This window comes from Trachemys scripta, chromosome 5 (genome assembly GCF_013100865.1).
Source record: "Trachemys scripta elegans isolate TJP31775 chromosome 5, CAS_Tse_1.0, whole genome shotgun sequence".
Taxonomy (NCBI): Eukaryota; Metazoa; Chordata; order Testudines; family Emydidae; genus Trachemys; species Trachemys scripta.
The window spans coordinates 56,620,508-56,643,827 of NC_048302.1; the positions used below are offsets into that span (position 1 = coordinate 56,620,508).

The 23,320-nt window shown below is 43.6% G+C and overlaps 1 protein-coding gene across 1 annotated transcript in view; it reads right to left on the bottom strand.

Annotated features, from left to right (window-relative positions):
• Positions 1 to 23,320, bottom strand: part of LRBA (LPS responsive beige-like anchor protein) — a 567,906-nt gene that overhangs the window by 363,121 nt on the left and 181,465 nt on the right. Inside the window, exon 36 of the mRNA XM_034771513.1 lies at positions 9,553 to 9,661. Within this exon, the coding sequence (XP_034627404.1) occupies positions 9,553 to 9,661 (109 nt within the window). The remainder of the gene's footprint in view (positions 1 to 9,552; positions 9,662 to 23,320) is intronic.

Consider the following 23,320-nt stretch of genomic DNA (forward strand, 5'->3'; position numbering starts at 1 on the left):
GAGGGCCACCTGCTTTCCAAGAGGACACGCTGAACCCTTTCCGAGCATGTCCTTTCCTCCTGGCCTAACCATTGAGCAGCCACGTTGTGAGGTGGAGTGCTGCTAGATTGGGGTGGAGGCGGTGGCCCTGGTCCTGGGAGAGCATGTCTGGATGGGATGGTAACTGCCGCAGTGGGGTGACCGCCAGGCTCATGAGGGTCCCATACCAATGCTACCTGGGCCACACTGGGGCAATCAGGAGGATCCGGGCCCTGTCCGTCTTTATCTTTTCTAGGACCTTGCCAATCAGCGGGAACGGGGGAAAGACATAGAGCAACTGGCCTGACCAGGATAGGGGGAAGGCATTGGAGATAGCGCACCATCTCAGCCCCTCCACCCCCCCCCCCAGAGCAGAACTGGGTACAGCAATGGTGCTGACGAGTCACAAACAGGTCCACCTGGGGAGTTCCCACTCTTGGAAAAGTCTGTGCACCACCTCTGGGTGAAGAGACCACTCGTGATGAGAGGAGAAGTCACTGCTCAAGCGATCCGCCCTTGAGTTACGGGCGCCTAGTAGGTGATAGGCCTGTAGGCAAATGTCGTGGGCTATACAGAAGTTCCACAGATTGAGGGCTTCCAGACAGAGGGCAGAAGATCAGGCATGTTCCTCGGGGAGAACCATCATCGAAGGGAGGCGATCACCGGTTCGGGCAGTGAGAACCTTGTCCATCCTATCACTGGCCTGGGAGAACACCAAGGCCAACAAGAGTTGGAGGGGCCTCATCCTGTGTCTGGTATGACGAACCACATATGTGCACACTGACATGTCACCCAAGAGCTAGAGAGACACTCTGGCTGTTATCACTGAAAACCTTGTGACTGTGTCGATGAGCCCTTTCAGGGTCTCGAACCTGTCCGGGGGGAGGGAGGCTCTGGCCGATGTGGTGTCCAGAACTGCCCCGATAAACTCTATGCATTGAACCAGGACTAATGTGGACTTGGTGTCGTTTAACAACAGGCTAGAGTGGCACATGTGGACAGAAGGAGCGCTACATGATCCCACACCTGTGACCGGGAGCTGCCCTTGACCAGTCAGTCATCCACATAGGGGAAAATCTGGACCCCACGGCGCCTGAGGTAGGCTGCCACCACCGACATACACTTTGTAAATACCCTGGGGGCAGTGGACAGGCCAAACGAGAGGACCGTAAATTGGTAGTGTTTCTGTCCAACCGTGAAACAGAGGAAGCACCTGTGCCCCTCGAATATATGGATGTGGAAGTATGCATCCTGCAGATCAAGGGCAGCGTACCAGTCCCCGGGATCCAGGAAGGGAATTATGGAGGCCAGGGAGACCATGCAGAATGTGAGCTTCACCATGTATAGGTTCAGGCCTCGCAGGTCCAAGATGGGCCTGAGCCCCAATTTGGCCTTCGGGATAAGGAAATAGCAGGAGTAGTACCCTTGCATTGGAACTCGTATTTAGAGTGGGTGGCCTGGGCGGGAGCCTGCTGCGGCTTAAACTTAGGTCTAGCCGGAGCCGGAACATAGAGGCCAAGAGTCTTAAGCGTAGTGCGGGAGTCTTTCAGGCCATGCAGTTTTATGTCTGTCTGTTCTGCAAACAGAGCCTTGCTGTCAAATGGGAGGTCCTGCAAGGAGGTCTGCGTCTAATTGGACAGCCCAGACAGCAGTAGCCACAACACGCTTCTCATGGACACCGCGGAGGTGATGGACCGCACAGCCGTGTCTGCCGTATCCGATGCTGCCTGTAGGGTTGCCCTAGAAGCTGCTGTGCCCTCCTCCACCAGAGCTTTGAACTCCTTTCCATCATGCTGCTGGAGGGAGTCCTCGAACTTGGGCAGAGAGCCCCACATACTGAACTCATACCGGCCCAGGAGAGCCTGATGGTTTGCCACCTGTAACCGGAAGCTCGAGGATGAATAAATTTTTCTGCCAAATGAATCCAGCCTCCTTGAATCTTTATTTTTCGGAGTGGGGTCTGGTTGGCCATGCCGCTTCCTGTGGTTGACCGACTCGACCACTAGGGAGTTAGGGGCAGGGTGGGTGTATTCATGCCTCTTGGCAGGTACAAAATACTTGCGTTCCACTCTCTTAGAGATGGGGGGGTAATGAGGCCAAGGTTTGCCACAAGGCATTTGAAACTTTTGCCACCCCTTCGTGGAGTGGCAAGGCCACCCTGCCCGGTACTGAGGCAGACAGGACGTTAAACAGGGAGTCCGAGGGCTCCTCCACCTCCTCAGCCTGAAGGTTGAGGTTTGACGCCACCCTTTTCAATAGCTCCTGGTGGGCTTTAGATTCTTCCTGCGGGACGGAGGGAGGAGGTGCCGTAATTGCCTCATCTGGTGAAGGTGAGGAGGCAGGTGCAGTACTTTGCATGTCCACCGGCACCGGAGGATCCACCACCTGGTCGCTCTCTGGGCACGGCGCTGAAGATGCACGTCCTACCGACTCCTTCCTCGAAGGCCGGGAGAGGGAGGCCGACGGCCGTTCCAAGCCCCCAGTCACCAAGCAAGCCCCGACCAGGGGCTGCGTCAGGGGCCATGGTACCCAGTGGTACCACTGTGCCGGCCATGGGGCCCGGTGCCACTGCACCTGCTGTGGCACCGGCAGAGAAGGCTGGCTGGCCTGACCCATCAATGGATGACTATGAAGGGAGGACAGGTTGACATACGACCTGCCGCTGTCCTTGGACAGGGAGGAGCGGCAGCGCCAGGAGCAGTGCCGACCACGAGACCGTTATCCCGACGCGGAGGAACGGTAAAGCCGGTAGCAACTGCTCCGCGATCAGCTCCAGCGGGGAGATCCGCGATGGCGAGGCGACACTGATCGACGCCCAGGGCTGCAAGAGCAGTGCCATGGTGGGGTCCTGGAGCAAGACGACAAACAGGAACGGCATCGACGTTCGTGTCACGACTGGTTCCTCCGAGATGAGGACCTTTGGCGGGGTCTGCTTCGATCCTATCGGTGTCTGCTCTTCGAGGTGGAGCAGTGCCTGGAGTCTGTCAGTCAGAACCCAGCCAGACAACTTGATGGGGGTCAACAGCAACCTGCATGAACTATGCATGGGACAGTCGCTGAGTGGTGAACAGCGTTGGGAACATTCCCTCAACCGTGACTGGTACCGAGACGGAGGCGACTGCGGAGATCCCAGCGGCAGCTTGCCCCTGGACTGCGAGGCCAACGCTGGCAGTGCTCCTGGTACCAGCATGGACATAACGTCCCGTGCCACTTGCAGAGCCTCCAGCGTGGAGGGCATCCGGGTATCTGGGGGTGCCTGCTCTGAATGGGCCGGGCTACTCCGCTCGACCTGAGTTGGAGGCCTAGAGGTTGATGGGGACCAAGGACTGCCCAAAATGGTCTAGCCTCTCCCCCCGTCTTGTTCCAGTGCCACGGCAGAGAAGACCTCCTCTTAGCCTCCTAGGCATGCCCCGTGGACGGGGAGCAGTGCTGACTGGTAGATGGTGCCATGGGGTCACTGTGCACTGACACTGCAGTACATAGTGCCAACTCAGAGCGGCGCTCCAGAATTGGGGTCAACACCGACTCCATCAGGATGGCCCGGAGCCTAACGCGTCTCTCTCTTTTAGTCCGAGGCTTGAACAACTTGCAAATCTTGCAGCGATCGCTGAGATGGGTTTCACCCAAACAGCGTAAACAGTCCATGTATGGATCACTCACGGGCATCGGTTGCCTACAAGTGTTGCACGACTTAAAACCCGGGGTGTGGGGCATGCCCCGGCCCAGGCGCACTAACTAAACTAAACAAGCTACTAACTACAGGTACCATACACAGAACAAACAAGAGTTCTGGGGAAGACCTGCAGCAAAGCTGGAGCAAAGCAGTTCTGAAGCACCTTCACTGGTGGCAAGAAGGAACTGAGGGTGGGGGGAGTGTGCAGTGCCCCTTATATCGCGCCATGGAGGCGCCACTCCAGGGGTCGCTATGGGTGCTCCCCTACGGATACTGCTAGGCGAGAAAATTCTGGTGCCAGTGCACGTGGTGAGCACGCACATCTATTGTGAAATGCACATGAGCAATCACTCAAAGAACCATGTATTCGGTGTTTTATTACTACTTCAAGCCCCAGCCCCACTTTCATTTGCAAAATGAGGATGATGATAATGATAATTTCACCTCACTGGTCATGTCTGAGTCTGTATACCCCCATGCAGATCTACGTAGCCATAGATGTATCTTCTTCTCAGAGCACAATAGAACATAGTTGGTGAAGTAGAAGGACCCAGACAGAGCATAGGAAAATGGGCTGGTCTCTGTTGACTTCCTACAGCCAAAGAAAGCCTTATCCCACCCCACTCCCCCTCATTTCCAGTGTCTTCCTTCTCCCTATGTCTTCTTCACAACTCCCATTTGTTTAGAAGCAGACCCAGACCTAAGAGAGGCCAGAGCAGATTCTTATATGGCCAAGAGGAAATGATCCCAGTCACCAAAAAGAGAGGAATGACTGTTGGATTCTTTAGCTTCTCCTGATCCTGAGGGCAAAATTGTTCACATGCCTCATTCCATAACCTCTGTCCCCACTTCTTTCTGCAATGTTCACTTTCTGCTTCATAGGCAAAAAAATGTCTTTCTGTGCTTGTAATGGAGAAAGGACCACATACTAGGATCCCAATCCCTCTACACATCTGGAACTTGACATCTATAGAGATGATGCATGCTCCATTACACTCCACCTCTGAATCATAGAATAATAGACTGGTAGGACTGGAAGGGACCTTGAGAGGTCATCTAGTCCAGTCCCCTCATCTCACAGCAGAACTAATTATCTAGACCATCCCTGATAGGTGTTTGTCTAACCTGCTCCTAAAAATCTTCAATGATGGAGATTCCACAACCTCTCTAGGCAATTTATTCCAGTGCTTAACCACCCTGACAGTTAGAAAAAACTTCCTAAGGTCGAACCTAGACCACCCTTGCTGCAATTTAAGCCCATTGCTTCTTGTCCTATCTTCAGAGGTTAACAACAATTTTTCTCAATCCTCCTTGTAACAACCTTTTATGTACTTGAAAACTTATGTCCCCTCTCAAACTTCTCTTCTCCAGACTAAACAAACCCAATGTTTTTAATCTTCCCTCACACTAGACGTTTAATCATTTTTGTTGATCTTCTTTTGACTTTCTCCAGTATGTCCACATCTTTCCTGAAATGTGGTGCCCAGAACTGGATACAATACTCTAGTTGAGGCCTAATCAGCACGGAGTAGAACGGAAGAATTATCGTATATACTCGTTCATAAGCCAAATTTTTTTTAGTAAGAAAGGGAAGCACCAGCGAAGGGGGTTGGCTTATGAATGGATATAAAGAGGGAGAGGTGGGACACAGCCCCTCCTCCCAACAGAGGGAGCAAGGAGAGGCAGCACAGCCAGCAGAGCCAGAAGGGAAGAGGCGGGGCCAGTCTCTCCTCTTCTGGCCACGCTGCTCTCCCCCCCAGCCTCCGAAGCAGCGGCAGCTCCGGGGCTGGCAGGCTGCAGCCGTGCCGCACAGCCCCAACCCCCAGAGCAGGTTGTGGCCATGCCGCCCGCCCGCCGGAGCAGCTCCAGCCAGACCAGAGACATCCTCCCTTGGCCCTCCCCCCAGATAAGGTGGAAAGGGGAGAGAGTGGGGGGATCCCAGGCTAGGGGTGGGGTCATGTAGGGAATGGTCACAGGGGTTACTCCCCTGACACTCAGCTTCTCTCCCCCCAAAACATTTCCCCACCAGTTGCTGTCCCGGCCCGTCAGGATAAGCAGCTGGTGCGGCAGGACACTTTGTTTACTTAGGTTTACCTCCCTGCCTGCAGACGCTCGAGGTAAACAAACCATCTTGGCCCACCAGCGGCTTATCCTGATGGCCCGGGAACCAAAGTTTGCTGACCCCTGAATTATAGGGTCGGCTTATGAATGGGTCATAAAAATGTTCCATTTTTACTTATCCATCTTGGAGGGGGTGAGGGAAGGTTGGCTTATAAACGAACTGGCTTATGATCTAGTATTTACAGTACTTCTCATGTCTTGCTTACAACACTCCTGCTAATACATCCCAGAATGATGTTTGCTTTTTTGCAACAGTGTTACACGTTGACTCATTTAGCTTGTGATCCACTATGACCCCCAGATCTCTTTCTGCAGTACTCCTTCCTAGGCAATCGTTTCTCATTTTGTATGTGTGCAGCTGATTGTTCCTTCCTACATGGAGTTCTTTGCATTTATCGTTGAATTTCATCCTGTTTACTTCAGACCATTTCTCCAGTTTGTCCAGATCATTTTGAATTTTAATCCTATCCTCCAAAGTACTTGCAACCCCTCCCAGCTTGGTATCGTCCGCAAACTTTATACGTGTACTCTCTATGCCATTATCTAAATCATTGATGAAGATATTGAACAGAACAAGACCCAGAACTGATCCCTACAGGATCCCACTTGATATGCCCTTGCAGCTTGACTGTGAACCACTGATCACTACTCTCTGGAAACAGTTTTCCAACCAGTTGTACACCCACCTTATAGGAGCTCCATTTAGGTTGTATTTCCCTACTTTGTTTATGAGAAGATCATGCAAGACAGTATCAAAAGCCTTACTAAAGTCAAAATACACCACATCTACCGCTTCCCCACATCCACAAGGTTTGTTACCCTGTCAAATAAAGCTATCATGCTGGTTTGACACAGTTTGTTCTTGACATATCCATGCTGACTGTTCAACTTATTATCTTCTACGTGTTTTCAAATTGATTGCTTAATTATTTCTGCCATTATTGGACTCATGCAGCAGAACAATATCTCCTCTCTTACCCTGGTGTCTGTGCTTTCCCCTCTGCTTCTGCTCCTTGCCTGGCATCTTCTCACTGTTGCCTCCAGTGACTATCTAATACTATATACATTACTTAATTATCAATCCCCTCTCACAATCCCTCTCTTTCCGTCCTCAAGACACCAAACCCTCCAGGAATCAGATCACAAAGTTTTAAATGGTGGGAGTGATATTTTGGCTTCCATTGAAACTGTAAGTCTTCATTTTTTAAAATGAAACCTATTTCTGAAAATAATTCCACGGGAAAGCCCAAATCTGATGACCTTCAGAGCACATTTCAATGCCCATCTCTTTTTCCTGGCTTTGGGAAGGCAAAGATTTAAGAATGAGTAGTGGAGGAACATAGCAGAAAGCCTTAAAAGCTGTTTTTGTGGTGTCCTATTGACGACTAAAGGTTATTGTAAGTTGTTTCAAAGCGTGATCAGAAGCACTAAGAACAAAAATAGGAATGTTCCTTCTATTGTTTATCAATCTAAATGAATAAAAAATTGACAGCAAATCCTTTCAAAGTTGTCAACATTTTGTGAATTCCTCTCCCTCATTATGATACATTGGGCATTCTTCCCCATTTAGGTCTGCCGCTACATCTCAGTCCTGACCAGAAACACTTGCCCTATTCCAGTGCTAAGACTTTCTGAACAAAGACTGCCAGTCACACCAAATTCTGTGGCAGTTTTGTGATAAGTGACTATAGTGGAATCTCGCCAAACAATTTCACTTGTGATTAAAACCAGGCTTGAGTCTTTCTTCAAGGGAAATACTGTTGGACTAACCTACTTTGCCACAACATTCCTTAGTCTTTCCATTTCTTGGAGTTTTTATTACACATATCTGCTCATTTTCCTAGTCTGTTAAAGCAACAGCACAGTGTACTACACAAATAAAAAGTCTAAAGATCAACCCATGACACAAATATGACAAGCCATTCTGGGATTTCTGAACTTTGATGGGTGTTCTAAGAGGAGTGCATTTGTGTGTGGCTAGTAATTACCCTTCCATAGAAAGCCTGCAAAGCTGATTGAAGTGTGCCACAGAATTCATTTATGTTTGATGTTAAATTTGGCATTTAAGTGTTATGGAATCCCAAAAGTTCTAATAGCTGTATTATTTTTATGCATATACAGAAATGATCCTATAGAGTTAGATTTTTCTAACACATCTTTCAGCAGCAGATGCACAGCAACAAAATTAACCCGGATAAACAAAACAAGACTGCTTTAATGTAATTCCTCGTTAAGTTCAAGATGATATGAGTTAAACCCCTCAAGCCGTCATACTGAGATAGCACAGATTTAAAGCAACATCAACAAAGTGTCAGCCAACTGCTGTCCTAGAGAGATCAGACATAAGCAATACACAAAGCTATACTAAAAATAAAGTTCTTGCTCAGCATACATTCCTGACAGACACCATAAAAAAGGTGTTTTGTGACAGAAATAATGTTAATGGTGATGTTGCCATTGAATAAGTGTATTCATTCATATCCCATATTTGCATGACAAGGCCCAATGCTTTTCACATAGCTTCCCCCACACCCTCACTCTTTTCTTACAGTTTGCAGCTGTAGAAAAAAGTGAGCTGTTCTTCTAATCAATGACACCATGTCATGCATGGAGCTTCTGCATAAATCCAGAGCATAAAATGTCAAGCATGTCCCACTCCAATGATTATCAGTCACTGAACTAAAAAGATGCAGTTTTCATATCCACAGGACTGTCACCAAACCCTGGATTGCCTTGATGTAATAAATGAAACATGCCTACTATTTCACCACCACAGAAGGGTCCTATAGATATCTTACATCATCTTTGTTTGCAGGAGGAGGTATCTAGGTCTAGATGAAGTGCAGATACGTTACTAAACAATGCACAGCTTGAATCCTAGGGCCAAGACAGATGACCTTTAGATGTAAGCACGGTCTAAAATAAATATGCTTTAATCTTTGGGAGTATTTTGTTCAAATAAAGATTTAAGAGAGAAACAGCTTAGAAATACATTAAACACAAGCATACCTTCATACACTTATGTTTCATTTTAACAACAAAACCACAAGCAATATGGTATGCCAGAAGAAAAGCTAAGTTCCTTTTAAGTAGAACTGAAACTATATATGAGATATCACTAGTTTGGGGTTTGTTTGGTTTATTTATTTATTTTTTAAACAATGGCATAATTAACAGTTATTTTGTGTGTGGTTTTTTTTAAGTAGTGGAGCTCCAAAACTGCAGATATGGTTAAACAGGTGTTACAAATAAGATTTGCATTTTTTGTTATAATTCTACGAATATAATGCAACAAAACTGTATTGAGACACACGAAAAAGTTAAATTGTTTAAAAACTGTCCCAGATGAGTTAAATAAGCAAACCATATAATTTGCTGATATAAGTTAACACAAGTAAGGAATTTTTTAAATGTGAATTTTATCTTGATTTATGACCCTTCATTAAAATAGCTTTGATGCTACAAAGCTTCATTAACAAAAAACACTACAGTATTATTTACTTGATGTAAGTGACTAAAGGATTGGTATGCTAGAGACTCCCTTTTTGCCCACCTTCCTCCTCCCAAAAAACAATATTATTTGTAGATTCTGCAAGATGCTGAGCACTCCTGCAGGTTTCTGAGCATTCGATACTTCCACTGAAGCCAGTGGGAGTTGAGGACACGTAATACCTCCCAAACATCTTGGAGGACTGAACTGCCTTAGCATTTGCTGGCACACAAGGTTTTTTACTTCTTACCTCAAATTCAGCGTGTCTGTGAATATCCTCTGCTCTCTGTCTACTCAGGATAAATTCTGCTTCATTTGCCACTCTCACTAAATGATCCTTCATCGTTTGGCTCAGCAATCTGTGGGCATAAAATATTTAAAAAGATTAACCAGCGATTATGAATTACAAAAACTAATATCTGAAGAGGCTATTTATATACAAAATGTTTGAGCTTTGTTCCAAAGTACCAATCTTATTTTAACAAAACATTTAACAAAATTATTTTGTAAACAACTCATCTGCAGTTTTCTAGCTGCCTACTAAAAACATGTTTCAGAAAGTTAACGACATACAGTACTGGAAAACACTCCATTCACAATACAAGGTGCCAGTTTGTTTGGTTTAAAATATATATATATGTACAATGTAAGAAAACATCCAAATACGTCCATTTACATATACATACCCAAAGTAATTAATACATGAAAAGATAAAGTAATTTGAAATGCACTGTTCTTCCCTCGTCTATAAATAGGGCCCTACCAAATACACGGCCATGAAAAACGCGTTATGGACCATGAAATCTGTATAGTATAGGGTAAAAGCACACAGAAGACCAGATTTAATGGGGGAACCAGTATCTCTCAAACTGGGGGTCCTGACCCCAAAAGAGGTTGCAAGGTTATTTTGGGGTGGGGGTCATGGTATTGCCACCCTTACTTCTGCGTTGCCTTCAGAGTTGGGCGGCCAGAGAGCAGCAGCTGTTGACTGGGCAGCCAGCTCTGAAGGCAGCGCCCCGCCAGCAGCAGAGCAGAAGGGTGGCAATACCATACCATAGCACCCTTACTTCTCCACTGCTGCCTTGAGAGCTGGGCGACCAGAGAGCCCAGCCCTCTGACTGAGGGCCCAGCTCTGCAGGCAGCAGTGCAGAAATAAGGGTGGCCATACCATACCATGCCATCCTTACTTCTGCCTTCAGAGCTGGGATCCTGTCCAGCAGCCACCACTATCTGGCCGCCCAGCTCTGAAGAGAGTATCACCCCCACCAACAGCACAGAAGTAAGGGTAGCAGTACTGCAACCCCCTTACAGTAACCTTGCAACCCCCCCGTTCCTTTTTGGGGTACAACCCCTACAATTACAAAACCATGAAAATAAAGATTTAAATAACTGAAATCATGAAATTTATTATTTTTAAACTCCTATGACCGTGGAATTGTTCAAAATGGACCGTGAATTTGGTAGGGCCCTATCTATAAAGAATGTCTATAAAATGGAAGTTTTACATTAAATGATAAGTAATATTTTAAGGATTACAAAACATCCTCAGACTCATGAACTAAATGCTACGACATCTAGCCGTTGTAGTTTATATAGCAAATAAAGCTGTAATTCAATCTAGCATTTCTGAGGCCTTCATAAACTTTAAGAGCACAGCTTCAGCAGTTTATGAATGGCAGCAAAGCTCATGGTCGAATTACAGCCCAGTTGTCCAGGGAGTTCATATATTGCTACGAAAAACATTCATACAGATCCTATTTTTAAATTAGTTAAGAGGAATTTATCAAGTTAAAATCGGCTATACAATGATGTACAATGGGGCAGAAGATGCACATTACTATAAATTCTTTCAAGCATGCACCATATGAACCAGCAGAGAATATAGGTGAATTCTGTCAAAAATACAGTACACTATGATAAATACATTTTGTGACTTTGTTTACAATATAAAAAAACATCAATGGAATATCACACTTGTAAGACAAATGGTGCCTTTGTGAGAGAGAAAATAACTTATTCAAGTTCACATTCTATCTAAATTCTAACTCTCTATCCCCTTCAGAATATTCAGAACTCGCATACGTATTTCTATGCATATGGCTTGATCACATTTTAAGTGAGCAAAGCAATGGTCCTCATACTCTTCAATACATATAAGGCTATAGGGGTGGGGCACTGATCAAACAGACTGGAGCAACTAAAACAACAATGTGGCACCTTAAAGACTAACAGATTTATTTGGGCATAAGCTTTCGTGAATAAAAACCTCACTTCTTCGGATGCATAGAGTGAAAGTTACAGATGCAGGCATACATATACTGACACATGGAGAGCAGGGAGTTACTTCACAAGTGGAGAACCAGTGTTGACAGGGCCAATTCAATCAGGGTGGATGTAGTCCACTCCCAATAATAGATGAGGAGGTGTCAATTCCAGGAGAGGAAAAGCTGCTTCTGTAGTGAGCCAGCCACTCCCAGTCCCTATTCAAGCCCAGATTAATGGTGTTGAATTTGCAAATGAATTTTAGTTCTGCTGTTTCTCTTTGAAGTCTGTTTCTGAAGTTTTTTTGTTCAATGATAGTGACTTTTAAATCTGTAATAGAATGACCAGGGAGATTGAAGTGTTCACTTACTGGCTTATGTATGTTACCATTCCTGATGTCCGATTTGTGTCCATTTATTCTTTTGCAGCTAAAGATACTTTCCCCTGCCTTACCACCATCAGAATGAATAGGAGAAGAAAGAAGAAGGAGAAACATCTTGGTCTTTCAACAGCCAAGGAAGAGAAGCTGATATATTCTTTAAAAAAAGTTGATGTATCCCTGGTCATCTGACACTGGCTGCCTCTTCTGTGTCTTCCTAATTGTTCTCCTGTTGTTGAGGAGCTCTCTCTGCAACACCAGAAATTGGGAAAGCTTTTCCTCATATCTCTGCTTCTGCCTCATCTCATCTGTATGCTCAGCTGAAGAAAAAAAAAACAAAAAAAACAATCTTCTTTGCCTATTTTAACACTCCAGTGCATTGGTTAATGCCCTTGAGCCAGTGGAGATGACGAGAGAAACCTTGGAGCAGGCAAAGACCTGGGAAGGGGTTCTCTGCACCTGTCAAGTGGATGATCTGAGAGAAAGACACCAGGCACCAGGATACAGTTGGGGCAAAGTCTCAGATGAAGAGGGCTGAGAAACCCTGGAAGAAGAACTCTAAAGATGGTGAAGTCCTGGAGACAAGACCCTAAGTGGCAATGAGACTGTCTGGGTTGCTTTGAATTGTTCAAAATCACTGTTGCCATGTTAAATAGAAAAAACCCTGAGAAAAAAAATTGAAAATGTGCAGCTGTTTGGAGCATGGTTTCACTTTCCCAGCTTGGGTATAGTAGTGATTCCCCACACATATATCCCAGCTGGGAAGGTCAGACCTATATTTCAATTTCTCTTGCCTTCTCTTGTTTTGAATATCAATTTTACTCCAATAATGACTGTAAAAATAGCTTTTTATTCAACAGATCTGCCACTGTGTGAATTCTTCTGCTTATATTAATGACAAAAATTAAGTTTTTACTGCTTTTTAATCCCAATAGCACTGCAGAGTCATTACACCCATAGCTATGTAATCCACATTTTATCCCTTTTAATACTTCAAAAAATTAACACAATTCCAATTCCAAGGCAATGAGGTTACAGAGGGGTAAAAGTAAGCACATAATTTTGCCCTGCTATTGAAAATGCATAAATAGTTCTGTTCATGCTTTAGAAGGAACATACACCCTATTTTGACAATGGTGTTACAAAAAGTATAACTACTAACTGGTGACAGAATTTGCCCCCAACCCCCCAAATCTTTATTATTGGTCATGCAATAGCCAGAAATAATTCATCTGGACTTTTAGATCGAAGATGGAAGTCTGTAGGATTTGCTGTTGGAAAGACATTTGTACATTTATGATCAAGCTGCTGGTCGCAGTGTTATTTTTGCAAGTTTGCTCCAGAAGTCACTGAAGCACAAACAGAACAGAATTTTTAGTCATTTTTCAGAGTAGACTCACACTTCATTTTCAAACAAGAACATTACATTCTGAAGTTATTTGGTATATTGGATAAAGCTGTATAAAGCACAAAAACATTTTCATGGTATATATATTTTTATAATATTCAAAATCAGCTTGAGGTCCTAGTGTTTGTCATATCCAAGTCTCCCCATTCAAGTCAAATAACCTTTGTTACTGGAGTACACTGGAGATTTAAAACTGGAATCTCAGGAAAATGTGCTGCTTGATCTTAAGAAGTCTGATTATACTGAAATGTTCTGGGCAGGTGAAGCCTAGTTAATCTGGTGAGAAATGGGGCTGGCAGTAATCCAGAATTACATGCCACTCAAAGCAAAAGGCAACATTATTATAGATATTCTCAGCTGTTGTATACTAAACAATATTTTGAGGCTTTTTTGCACTTGCATTACTCAAAAACTTGAGTTACCCTCTCCTTCCTCCTTTACACGCATGTCTCCTCCCCACCCCCCACCATCCTTCAGCTTCTACAGGCACAATTCCACAGGGCAAGAGAAAAGTAAGGAAATGAATGAATGATTGTATGCAATAAAGGATGAGGGCAAGAAAGAAAGAAAAAGAGGGAGAAAGAATGAGGTAAAGAACAAAAAAGTGAGTGAAAGAGTGATAACTGAAATGGGGAGAGATGGGAAAAGAAGTAAAGGAAAAATGAAGAAAATAGAGGCTAAGAGATGAAAAATAATGAAAACAGTAGAAAGAGAAAAGAACTGGAAATAAAGGAAGGACTTGAAGAAAATGTTAAATTAAAAACAGGGCAGAAAAAAAGTAGTAAAGGAGCTGGGATGGGAAGAAAACAGTAGAGGGGACATTGATAAGCAAATATAGTCTTCTACCACTCTTCTCTATAATGTGTCCTGATTTCCACAGTAGGAGAATGGCAGGAAGGGGGTGGGTAGGAGAAAGCACACCCTTTTCCCGTCGTTCCAGTACCCTTCTTTCTATATCCATTCTCCCAACCTTGCCCAGGAGGACCCCCATGTTTTTCATTACAGAATCTGGTCATCCAGTTTTCATTAACAGCATGTCAGTGTTTGTCAGACTTAAAGTCTTAACATTAATGGCTTTAAAGCAGTTTCTTATAATAATGGCTGAAAGGAAGTATTGCCAGGCCTCAGGAGTGATACACATTTATTTTCTTCACTGTAACACCTTTTTGGCCTGCATCAGTGGAATATCATTTTCTGAAATCTATTCTTAGCCAGTAGTTCATCCATCTTTTCTCCTCTGCTTCTTCACTTCTCACTAAGTACATTATTTTCTTTCCTTTGTTAGCAGCTGGTCTTAAGGAATCTCAAGATTGTATAGTGATTTGTGGTTTGGATCTCTCTCTAGTATTACATGCTGAACTAACTGAGGTCAAGCCAGACTCCACTCTGATGGATGCAGCTGGATTAGAATTACCTCTCCAGTATGATAGCACTTCTAACAGAAGATTTCAAACAATTTACTTTAAATGTTATTTTTATATTGACCTTTAAAAAAATAATTTTAGACTCTAAGCCGTTTTACAATCTGAAAAATATTCATTCATCACTAACTCAAATGGCTGAACAGATTAAGAAATTTAGAATTAAAAAACTTCTGGACTGAGACCATAATGGAAACATTTCAACGTAAGTTTTTACTTTTACATAAAAGTAAAAAAACAACAGAAAATCAGAGTTTAGAATAAGTGCTTATCAACATGAACTTTAAGCATATTAAATATTGTCCTAGGGATATGAAAGCAAAGATTTTATAGAATTTTTGTGGGGTCAGAGAAGGGTTAAATACATCGCTAATGTTTTTCAAATATCCATTTTGTAAATTTTTCCTTTGAACTATTCTTCAGTCAGGGAACTAGCCTTACAGGTTTTTAAAATTTATACCATTGGCATACATGGGACAAACTCTTTGCTCTTTCCCATTTCAGTAAGTATTGATACTGGTCATGAGTATCACACGGAGATGGACATTAAAAATATTTGAAGGAATATTTTTAGGCTGCCAGATTCACAGTTTTACCTACTACACCTAAACTATTATCTTCCATCAATACGATGTTCAAAAATATTGCCTCTGCATATTCCGATTTGCATCTGTCCCACAAGCCTCGAGAATCTTCTGGTATGCAGTGTCCTTTGGGGCCCCCTCCCTCTCCGCTCACAGAGGATTCCCAGAGAGTGTAAAAGGAAATGCCCCTCAATTCCTTCTCTATTTCAGGAATTCTTGACCTAAGACTGAATAAATGAAGAAAATAGGTAGGGAATGTGAATAGGCAGAGGCAACACTCTCAAAGGACAAGAGTTACTGGTATGCAACTTCTCATATTTGAGTTATCTCTATATGTTCCCACTACCAGGGGCTCAGTAAACCATACAACTCCCAGGAAGTAGGCTAAGAAGTTCTAGGTGAACAAGACAAACATCAATTCCGGATGCAGAGTCAAAAAAGTATTAGAAGTGACAGCAATTTCATCCTGACTCTTACCTCAGTGATGGACAAAACTGCTTAAAAAGTGCCTATAGAGAGTCAAGTAGTAGCTTTGCACAATTATATGGCTAAGACAGCACTAAGGCATCATATGGATGCTGCTTTTGATTTAGTTGAGTACACTTCAATAATCCCAAGTGGCTGAACATCTGACCTGGTATAAAAAAAGTTGTAAGAAATGCTTGGGGAAAGAGGTAGGCTAGTGGCCTGAAAGACAGAAAACAGAGAGGACTTTAGACTGAAAATAGGATGAGGACATAGACAAAACCACATTTTCTTTATGGAATAGAGGCCCAACTTAAATGTATACCCCAAATTAAAAAAACACAGTAAAAGAACTAAAAAAGAGCCACCATGGCTTAACAACCACGTAAAAGAAGCAGTGGGAGATAAAAAGGCATCTTTTAAAAAGTGGAAGTCAAATCCTAGTGAGGTAAATAGAAAGGAGCATAAACACTGCCAAATTAAGTGTAAAAAGGTAATAAGAAAAGCCAAAAAGGAGTTTGAAGAACAGCTAGCCAAAAACTCAAAAGGTAATAACAAAATGTTTTTAAAGTACATCAGAAGCAGGAAGCCTGCTGAACAACCAGTGGGGCCCCTGGACGATCGAGACAGAAAAGGAGCATTTAAAGACAATAAAGTCACTGCAGAGAAACTAAATGAATTCTTCGCTTCAGTCTTCATGGCTGAGGAGGTTCGGGAGATTTCCAAACCTGAGCCGGCTTTTGTAGGTGACAAATCTGAGGAATTGTCACAGATTGAGGTGTCACTAGAGGAGATTTTGGAATTAATCGATAAACTTAACAGTAACAACTCACTGGGACCAGATGGCATTCACCCAAGATTTCTGAAAGAACTCAAATGTGAAATTGCAGAACTAACAACTATGGTTTGTAACCTGTCCTTTAAATCAGCTTCTGTACCCAATGACTGGAAGATAGCTAATGTAACACCAATATTTAAAAAGGGCTCTAGAGGTGATCCTGGCAATTACAGACCGGTAAGTCTGACGTCTGTATTGGGCAAATTAGTTGAAACAATCAAAGAATAAAATTGTCAGACACATAGAAGAACATAAATTGTTGGGCAAAAGTCAACATGGTTTCTGTAAAGGGAAATCATGTCTTACTAATCTATTACAGTTCTTTGAAGGGGTCAACAAACATGTGGACAAGGGGGATCCAGTGGACATAGTGTACTTAGATATCCAGAAAGCCTCTGACAAGGTCCCTCACCAAAGGCTCTTATGTAAATTAAGTTGTCATGGGATAAGAGGGAAGATCCTTTCATGAATTGAGAACTGGTTAAAAGACAGGGAACAACAGGTAGGAATAAATGGTACATTTTCAGAACGGAGAGGGGGTAACTAGTGGTGTTCCCCAAGGGTCAGTCCTAGGACCAATCCTATTCAACTTATTCATAAATGATCTGGAGAACGGGGTAAAAAGTGAAGTGGCAAAGTTTGCAGATGATACTAAACTACTAAAGATAGTTAAGACCAAAGCAGACTGTGAAGAACTTCAAAAAGATCTCACAAAACTAAGTGATTGGGCAACAAAATGGCAAATGAAATTTGATGTGGATAAATGTAAAGTAATGCACATTGGAAAAAATAACCCCAACTATACATACTATATGATGGGGGCTAATTTAGCTATAACTAATCAGGAAAATGATCTTGGAGTCATCGTGGATAGTTCTCTGAAGACGTCCACGCAGTGTGCAGTGGAGTCAAAAATGCAAACAGGATGTTAGGATCATTAAAAAGGGGATAGAGAATAAGACAGAGAATATCTTATTGCCCTTATATAAATCCATGGTACACCCACATCTTGAATACTGCGTACGATGTGGTCGCCTCATCTCAAAAAAGATATACTGGTATTAGAAAAGGTTCAGAGAAGGGCAACTAAAATGATTAGGGGTTTGGAATGGGTCCCATATGAGGAGAGATTGAAGAGGCTAGGACTTTTCAGCTTGGAAAAGAGGAGACTAAGGGGGTGGTGGGGAAAAAGTGAATAAGGAAAAGTTATTTATTTGTTCCCATAATATAAGAACTAGGGGCCACCAAATGAAATTAATGGGCAGCAGGTTTAAAACAAATAAAAGGAAGTTGTTCTTCACACAGCACACAGTCAACTTGTGGAACTCCTTGCCTGAGGATGTTGTGAAGGCTAGAACTATAACAGGATTTAAAAGAGAACTGGATAAATTCATGGAGGTTAAGTCCATTAATGGCTACTAGCCAGGATAGGTAAGGAATGGTGTCCCTAGCCTCTGTTTGTTAAAGGGTGGTGATGGATGGCAGGAGAGAGATCACTTGATCATTACCTGTTAGGTTCACTCCCTCTGGGGCACCTGGCATTGGCCACTGTCGGTAGACAGGATACTTGGCTGGATGGACATTTGGTCTGGCCCAGTACGGCCATTCTTATGTTCTTAATACTTCTTCTGGAAAATTAGCTGTATGGCCTGTCTCTCACTGACTCTCTGTACTGTAGTTATGGCTTTGAGGAATGCTCTCTTCACAAAGGTACAGTAACAAAATAATAGACAAGAGGTCCTACGAATTTTATGAGAACAAGATTGCAATCCTATGGCAAAGGAGATTCCTGGGAAGAATACCTTCAAGGTAGCTCAAATCAATGTATCCCTCCGTGGTACCTATGGCACAGCCAAATCCACTGCAGTGGAGAAGTCAGTATCCTTTGCCACAGCTATAGTAAAACAATTATCCCAAGCAGTTTTAATGCTATACGTAGCAACTCTTCTATAAACTAGTGTGCTGCAGGATGAGGGAAGACTACTGTGCTGTGCATTGGAGAGTGGAAACTGAAATGGCAGCCCTATGCAGCCCAATAAAACACGTAGTTTTAACTCTTCCAAATGTAATAGACAGCTACATTAAAAGCAAGAGAGGAGCTTCTTTTTGAGCTGCCGAAATAAGGAATCTTTTCCAATTCATTGAAGTAGAGTTGTCTAGTCAAAAGCCTTATGCTTTTCAACAGCAGCCCCTGGAATTCAGAAGATCCTCCTCCCTTTTGCATTAAAGCATTTTGAATATTCCAAGATACTATGCCTTAAGTGTTCATAATGTCACAAGGGGAAAAAGCCCCAAAAAGAACTAGCCCTATAAAAGACTCAGACATAGCCTGATGAAAGACATCATCCTGTTGCTGTTCTCTGGAAAGAACATTAATGCAGTTAAGGAGTATAACAGGGTTTGAAGAGCCTCACAACTTTTGTGCAGGGTTACCAGTGTCCTTGTTATACAAAGTGTGAAGGATAAGATGCTTGTATATTGTACCATAGTCCACCATCTAGACACAGACACAAATGCGATGACATCTGTGCCAGATGAAGACATGATAGCAGGGTGAACTGGGTTCTTTTTCGGGAGAAAGAGGTGAAAAGGTAGTGGGTTTGGGGTGGGAATTATTTTTTTAACACACTGTTTGTCAATCTTGCTCCTGGAGGGTTGGTCCATGGACAGAGGAAGGATCTCATGGACACTTCCAACTGGTTGGACATCAGGAAGGGATCTCCTTTTGTTTGGTCAACGGCGTCAGACCAACTAGCTGGATGAGACTGCAGCAAAGTCTCAAAGCCAATGTTGTGTTCATACACTCTGTCAAACTTATTCAACTGGCCTGAAGCAGCCCCAGACCTCTGGGGGTTGATGTCCAAGCTAAATGCTTGACTTGCACATTGTCAGACTTTATTCAACTGCCACTGAGGAGACTGCCCATCAGCAGGGATGAAGCATTTTATGCTCTGCATGCACACCAACAATGCCTGTGCAGGATGAGCACACTGTCTGCTTTTCTTTCATTTTAGAAAGAAGACAAACTAAAAACAAATATTAATATAAAAGGGCAGATGAAAAAGAAACTGATGGGAAAAGCATCAAGGAGAGATTATCCAGTGGGTTTTGGACTGTGTACATACCTGGTATGTTTTAGCAAAGAAAAATCTCCTGGAACATCAGGCCTCATTCAACCAAAGCCCAAGCAGCCTCCACCACCTCTTTGAACAATGTCCCATGACTGAAATTTGTAGGGTTGCAACTTGACAATCTGTTGACCCCTCATCCATTCCACCACACAGCAAATAGTGTGAGGCTCTGAATAATCTAGTTATCTCTAAAAGGACAATGCTCTAACCACATCCAGCATATTAAGTTTTGCTTTGGCTGGTGAAGAATGAGGATTGAAGAAAAAGATCAGCAGATGACTCAACTGATTTCTTTGAAAGTCTCATACAACATTGGCAACAATTTTGGATGAGGCTTCAGGGGGACTTCATCCTTGTGAAAGAGAGTAAGGAGGATCTGCCATTAGACCCTGGATCTTCCTAGTCCTGGCTGATGTAATGGCCTACAGGAAGACTGCCTTCGTGGAGAGGTGCTGGAATGAGCAGATAATAGGTTCCCCCTTTGAGTCCTTGGTTAAGTCAGACAACAGTACATTGATGTCCCAAGAAGAAAAGGAGTTCTCTGACTGGTTAAAAGACATGAGTCAGTCCTTTAAGTAACTCATAATTTGCGAGAGTAACATGTACCCTCTATTAGGGGTTGACTAGCCAAGATTGTGGCACATCAAAGAGGTCTGTCTTCGGGTAGTCCCATCTGTGGATGACTGTGTGGACAGAAGGTTTAAGGGACCACTAATCCCTCAGTTATCTGCTGAGCTGGTTTGCTGGCAGATGGAGAGCCACCAGGGTGATATAATGTCAAATATTCCATGTCCACAAGCATAAGGTTTCCAACAAAGGGAGGAATGATTACAACCCTCCTTGTCTGTTGATGCAATGCAGACAACACTATGTCCCACCATGTGTCCCAAGATTCAGACAAGTCCTCACCTGTATGAACTGCTCTTGGAACTTCCATATATCTGTCATCGTGTGGCATCTCTGTGGAGGTATGTCTTTGCCAACCTGTGAACTCAATGCTTATTTTGGGGTCACTGTGGATTTCTGAGGCCCAGGGAGGCAAAGAGGTCTAGAGTCTTTCATAGCGTGTTTGTGGCTTGCTGAGGGGATGAGCCCCATATTAGCCAGTCACCTACCGTAAGGGTACATGTGGATTTCATGTGTCCTTAGGTGAGCTGCCACTACAGCAAGAACCTTGGTAAACAGACTGAGGGCTCCAGTCTGGACTCCATATTTGGTAGTGTGATGTTCCTACCAGGAATCATAGGTATTTTCTGATGGCTGGAAGTATCAATGTGAAAGCAAGTGTCTTGCAGGTCAAGAGCTGTCAACCAGTCCATGGGATCCAAGGAACGGATGAAAGAAGCTAACCATCTTGAATTTGGAACAAAAAATGAAGACATCGGATGTCAAAGACCCAGGATGGGCCTCCAACCTCTTTCCTTCTTTGGGATTTAGCGTAGTGGAAGTAGAAACTTTTCCCACTGAACTCCTGAGGCATTTACTCCACTGTTGCAAGAGGGAATCTACTTCTTGTATTAGAACTGTTTCACAAGAAGAGTCCTTAAAGAGAGTCGAGCAGGGATTGGATGGTGATGGAACAGTTTGTAACTAGACAGGTAACCCTTTGTTCACAATCTCAAGGGCCCACTGGTCCAGCCAAAGCTTCTCCAAAATACAGACGTGGATGCCAAACTGAATAGAGAGGATTGTATTCATAATTGGTAGTCCAACCAGGCTCGATGGTCCCATGGACATTGCTTTCTGGGCACCCTTTCCATTGGCAGGGCTGTTGAGGAGGTACACAAACATCTTTGGTAGAAGCACAGCCTCTTCCTCTGTGACTCTGAAGAACGCTCTGCAGGATGAAATTGCAGATGAGGTCTATATCCAAATGATGGTTGTTTCCGTCTCAGAGCTGGAATGTGTAACTCCAGAAAGCGAAGGATCACTCTGGAATCTTAACGAGTGTAATGCCTTATCCTTGCCACTACTGAATAGCTCATTTCCCTGAAAAGGTAAGTCCTTTATAGTTGCTTGGACCTCTCAAGGGATGCTAGACACCTGGAGCTGAGATCATCTCCTCACTGTTATGGCCACAGCTAGGGTCCTGGCTGCCATATCTGAGGCATCAAGTGCTGCCTGAAGCACAGTTCAATAAATGAGCCGTCCCTCCACCCCAAGGGTTGATTTCAGCTCCTCTTGGTATTCAGATGTGAACATGTGTGTCACTGAGGATAGTCCATAGCCCAACAAAAAGTCATACATTGCAAGAAGAACTCAATAATTAATGACTCTTAGTCTGTTTTTCCTGAACTGCCGGAATGACCAGGGATCTATGGGTGGGATGCTAAAAGAAAAAACTGTATCCTTTCACCAGTACCTGGTGTCTCCTGCCTGTGCATCTGGAGGTCGCAGAGGCAGACACAGCAGTGTGTCATATTAGCTATATACAGCAAAGCACTTGAGCCTGTGCTTAACTTTGAGCGGGTGAGAAGTCCCATTCAAGTCAATGGGACTACTCAGGAACTTAAAATTAATCACATGCATAAGAGCTCTGCTGGATCAAGGTCGGACTGTTCAGCACAGGATCAAGCCACAAGTGAGCAGGTTAGGCACTTAGATTCTTCTGTAGCCAGGGTGAAAGGTGCCCAGCCATCTGAAGCAGAGCTAGGAATTTCCTTGCTCTGCACATTGCTGCTGACTGCAAAGATAATCAGGTACAAGTTCAGGCACTTTCCAACGTAGGAAAAGCAAAAAAAGAGAAACAGCAGAACAAGATAGAGAGAGAGAGAGAGTTAGGCACAAGTAGAAAAGTTAGAGATGGAAAGATTTTAGAAGAATATTGCCAACTTAAGATCAACACATTATTAACTTTAGTCCAAATTCAATGTAAGACCTAAAGGTGATATGGAGAGCAACTGTGCGGACAGGCATTTTTGATGTGGAGAAATTGGAAAGGGTCCAAAGAAGAGCAACAAGAATGATTAAAGGTCTTGAGAACATGACCTATGAAGGAAGGCTGAAAGAACTGGGTTTGTTTAGTTTGGAAAAGAGAAGACTGAGAGGGGACATGATAGCAGTTTTCAGGTATCTAAAAGGGTGTCATAAGGAGGAGGGAGAAAACTTGTTCACCTTAGCCTCTAAGGATAGAACCAGAAACAATGGGTTTAAACTGCAGCAAGGGAGGTCTAGCTTGGACATCAGGAAAAAGTTCCTAACTGTCAGGGTGGTTAAATACTGAAATAAATTGCCTAGGGAGGTTGTGGAATCTCCGTCTCTGGAGATATTTAAGAGTAGGTTAGATAAATGTCTATTAGGGATGGTCTAGGCAGTATTTGGTCCTGCCATGCGGGCAGGGGACTGGACTCGATGACCTCTCGAGGTCCCTTCCAGTCCTATAATCTATGAATCTATGAGGTATTAGAGGGAAAGGTTTATGAATACTTAGACTATACCATAGCAAAGAAAGGATCCAATCCACATGAGAGGCTCAGCAAACATGAGGGTTCTGAGGCTAATGCAAATATTCCTAAAATTAATTATATATC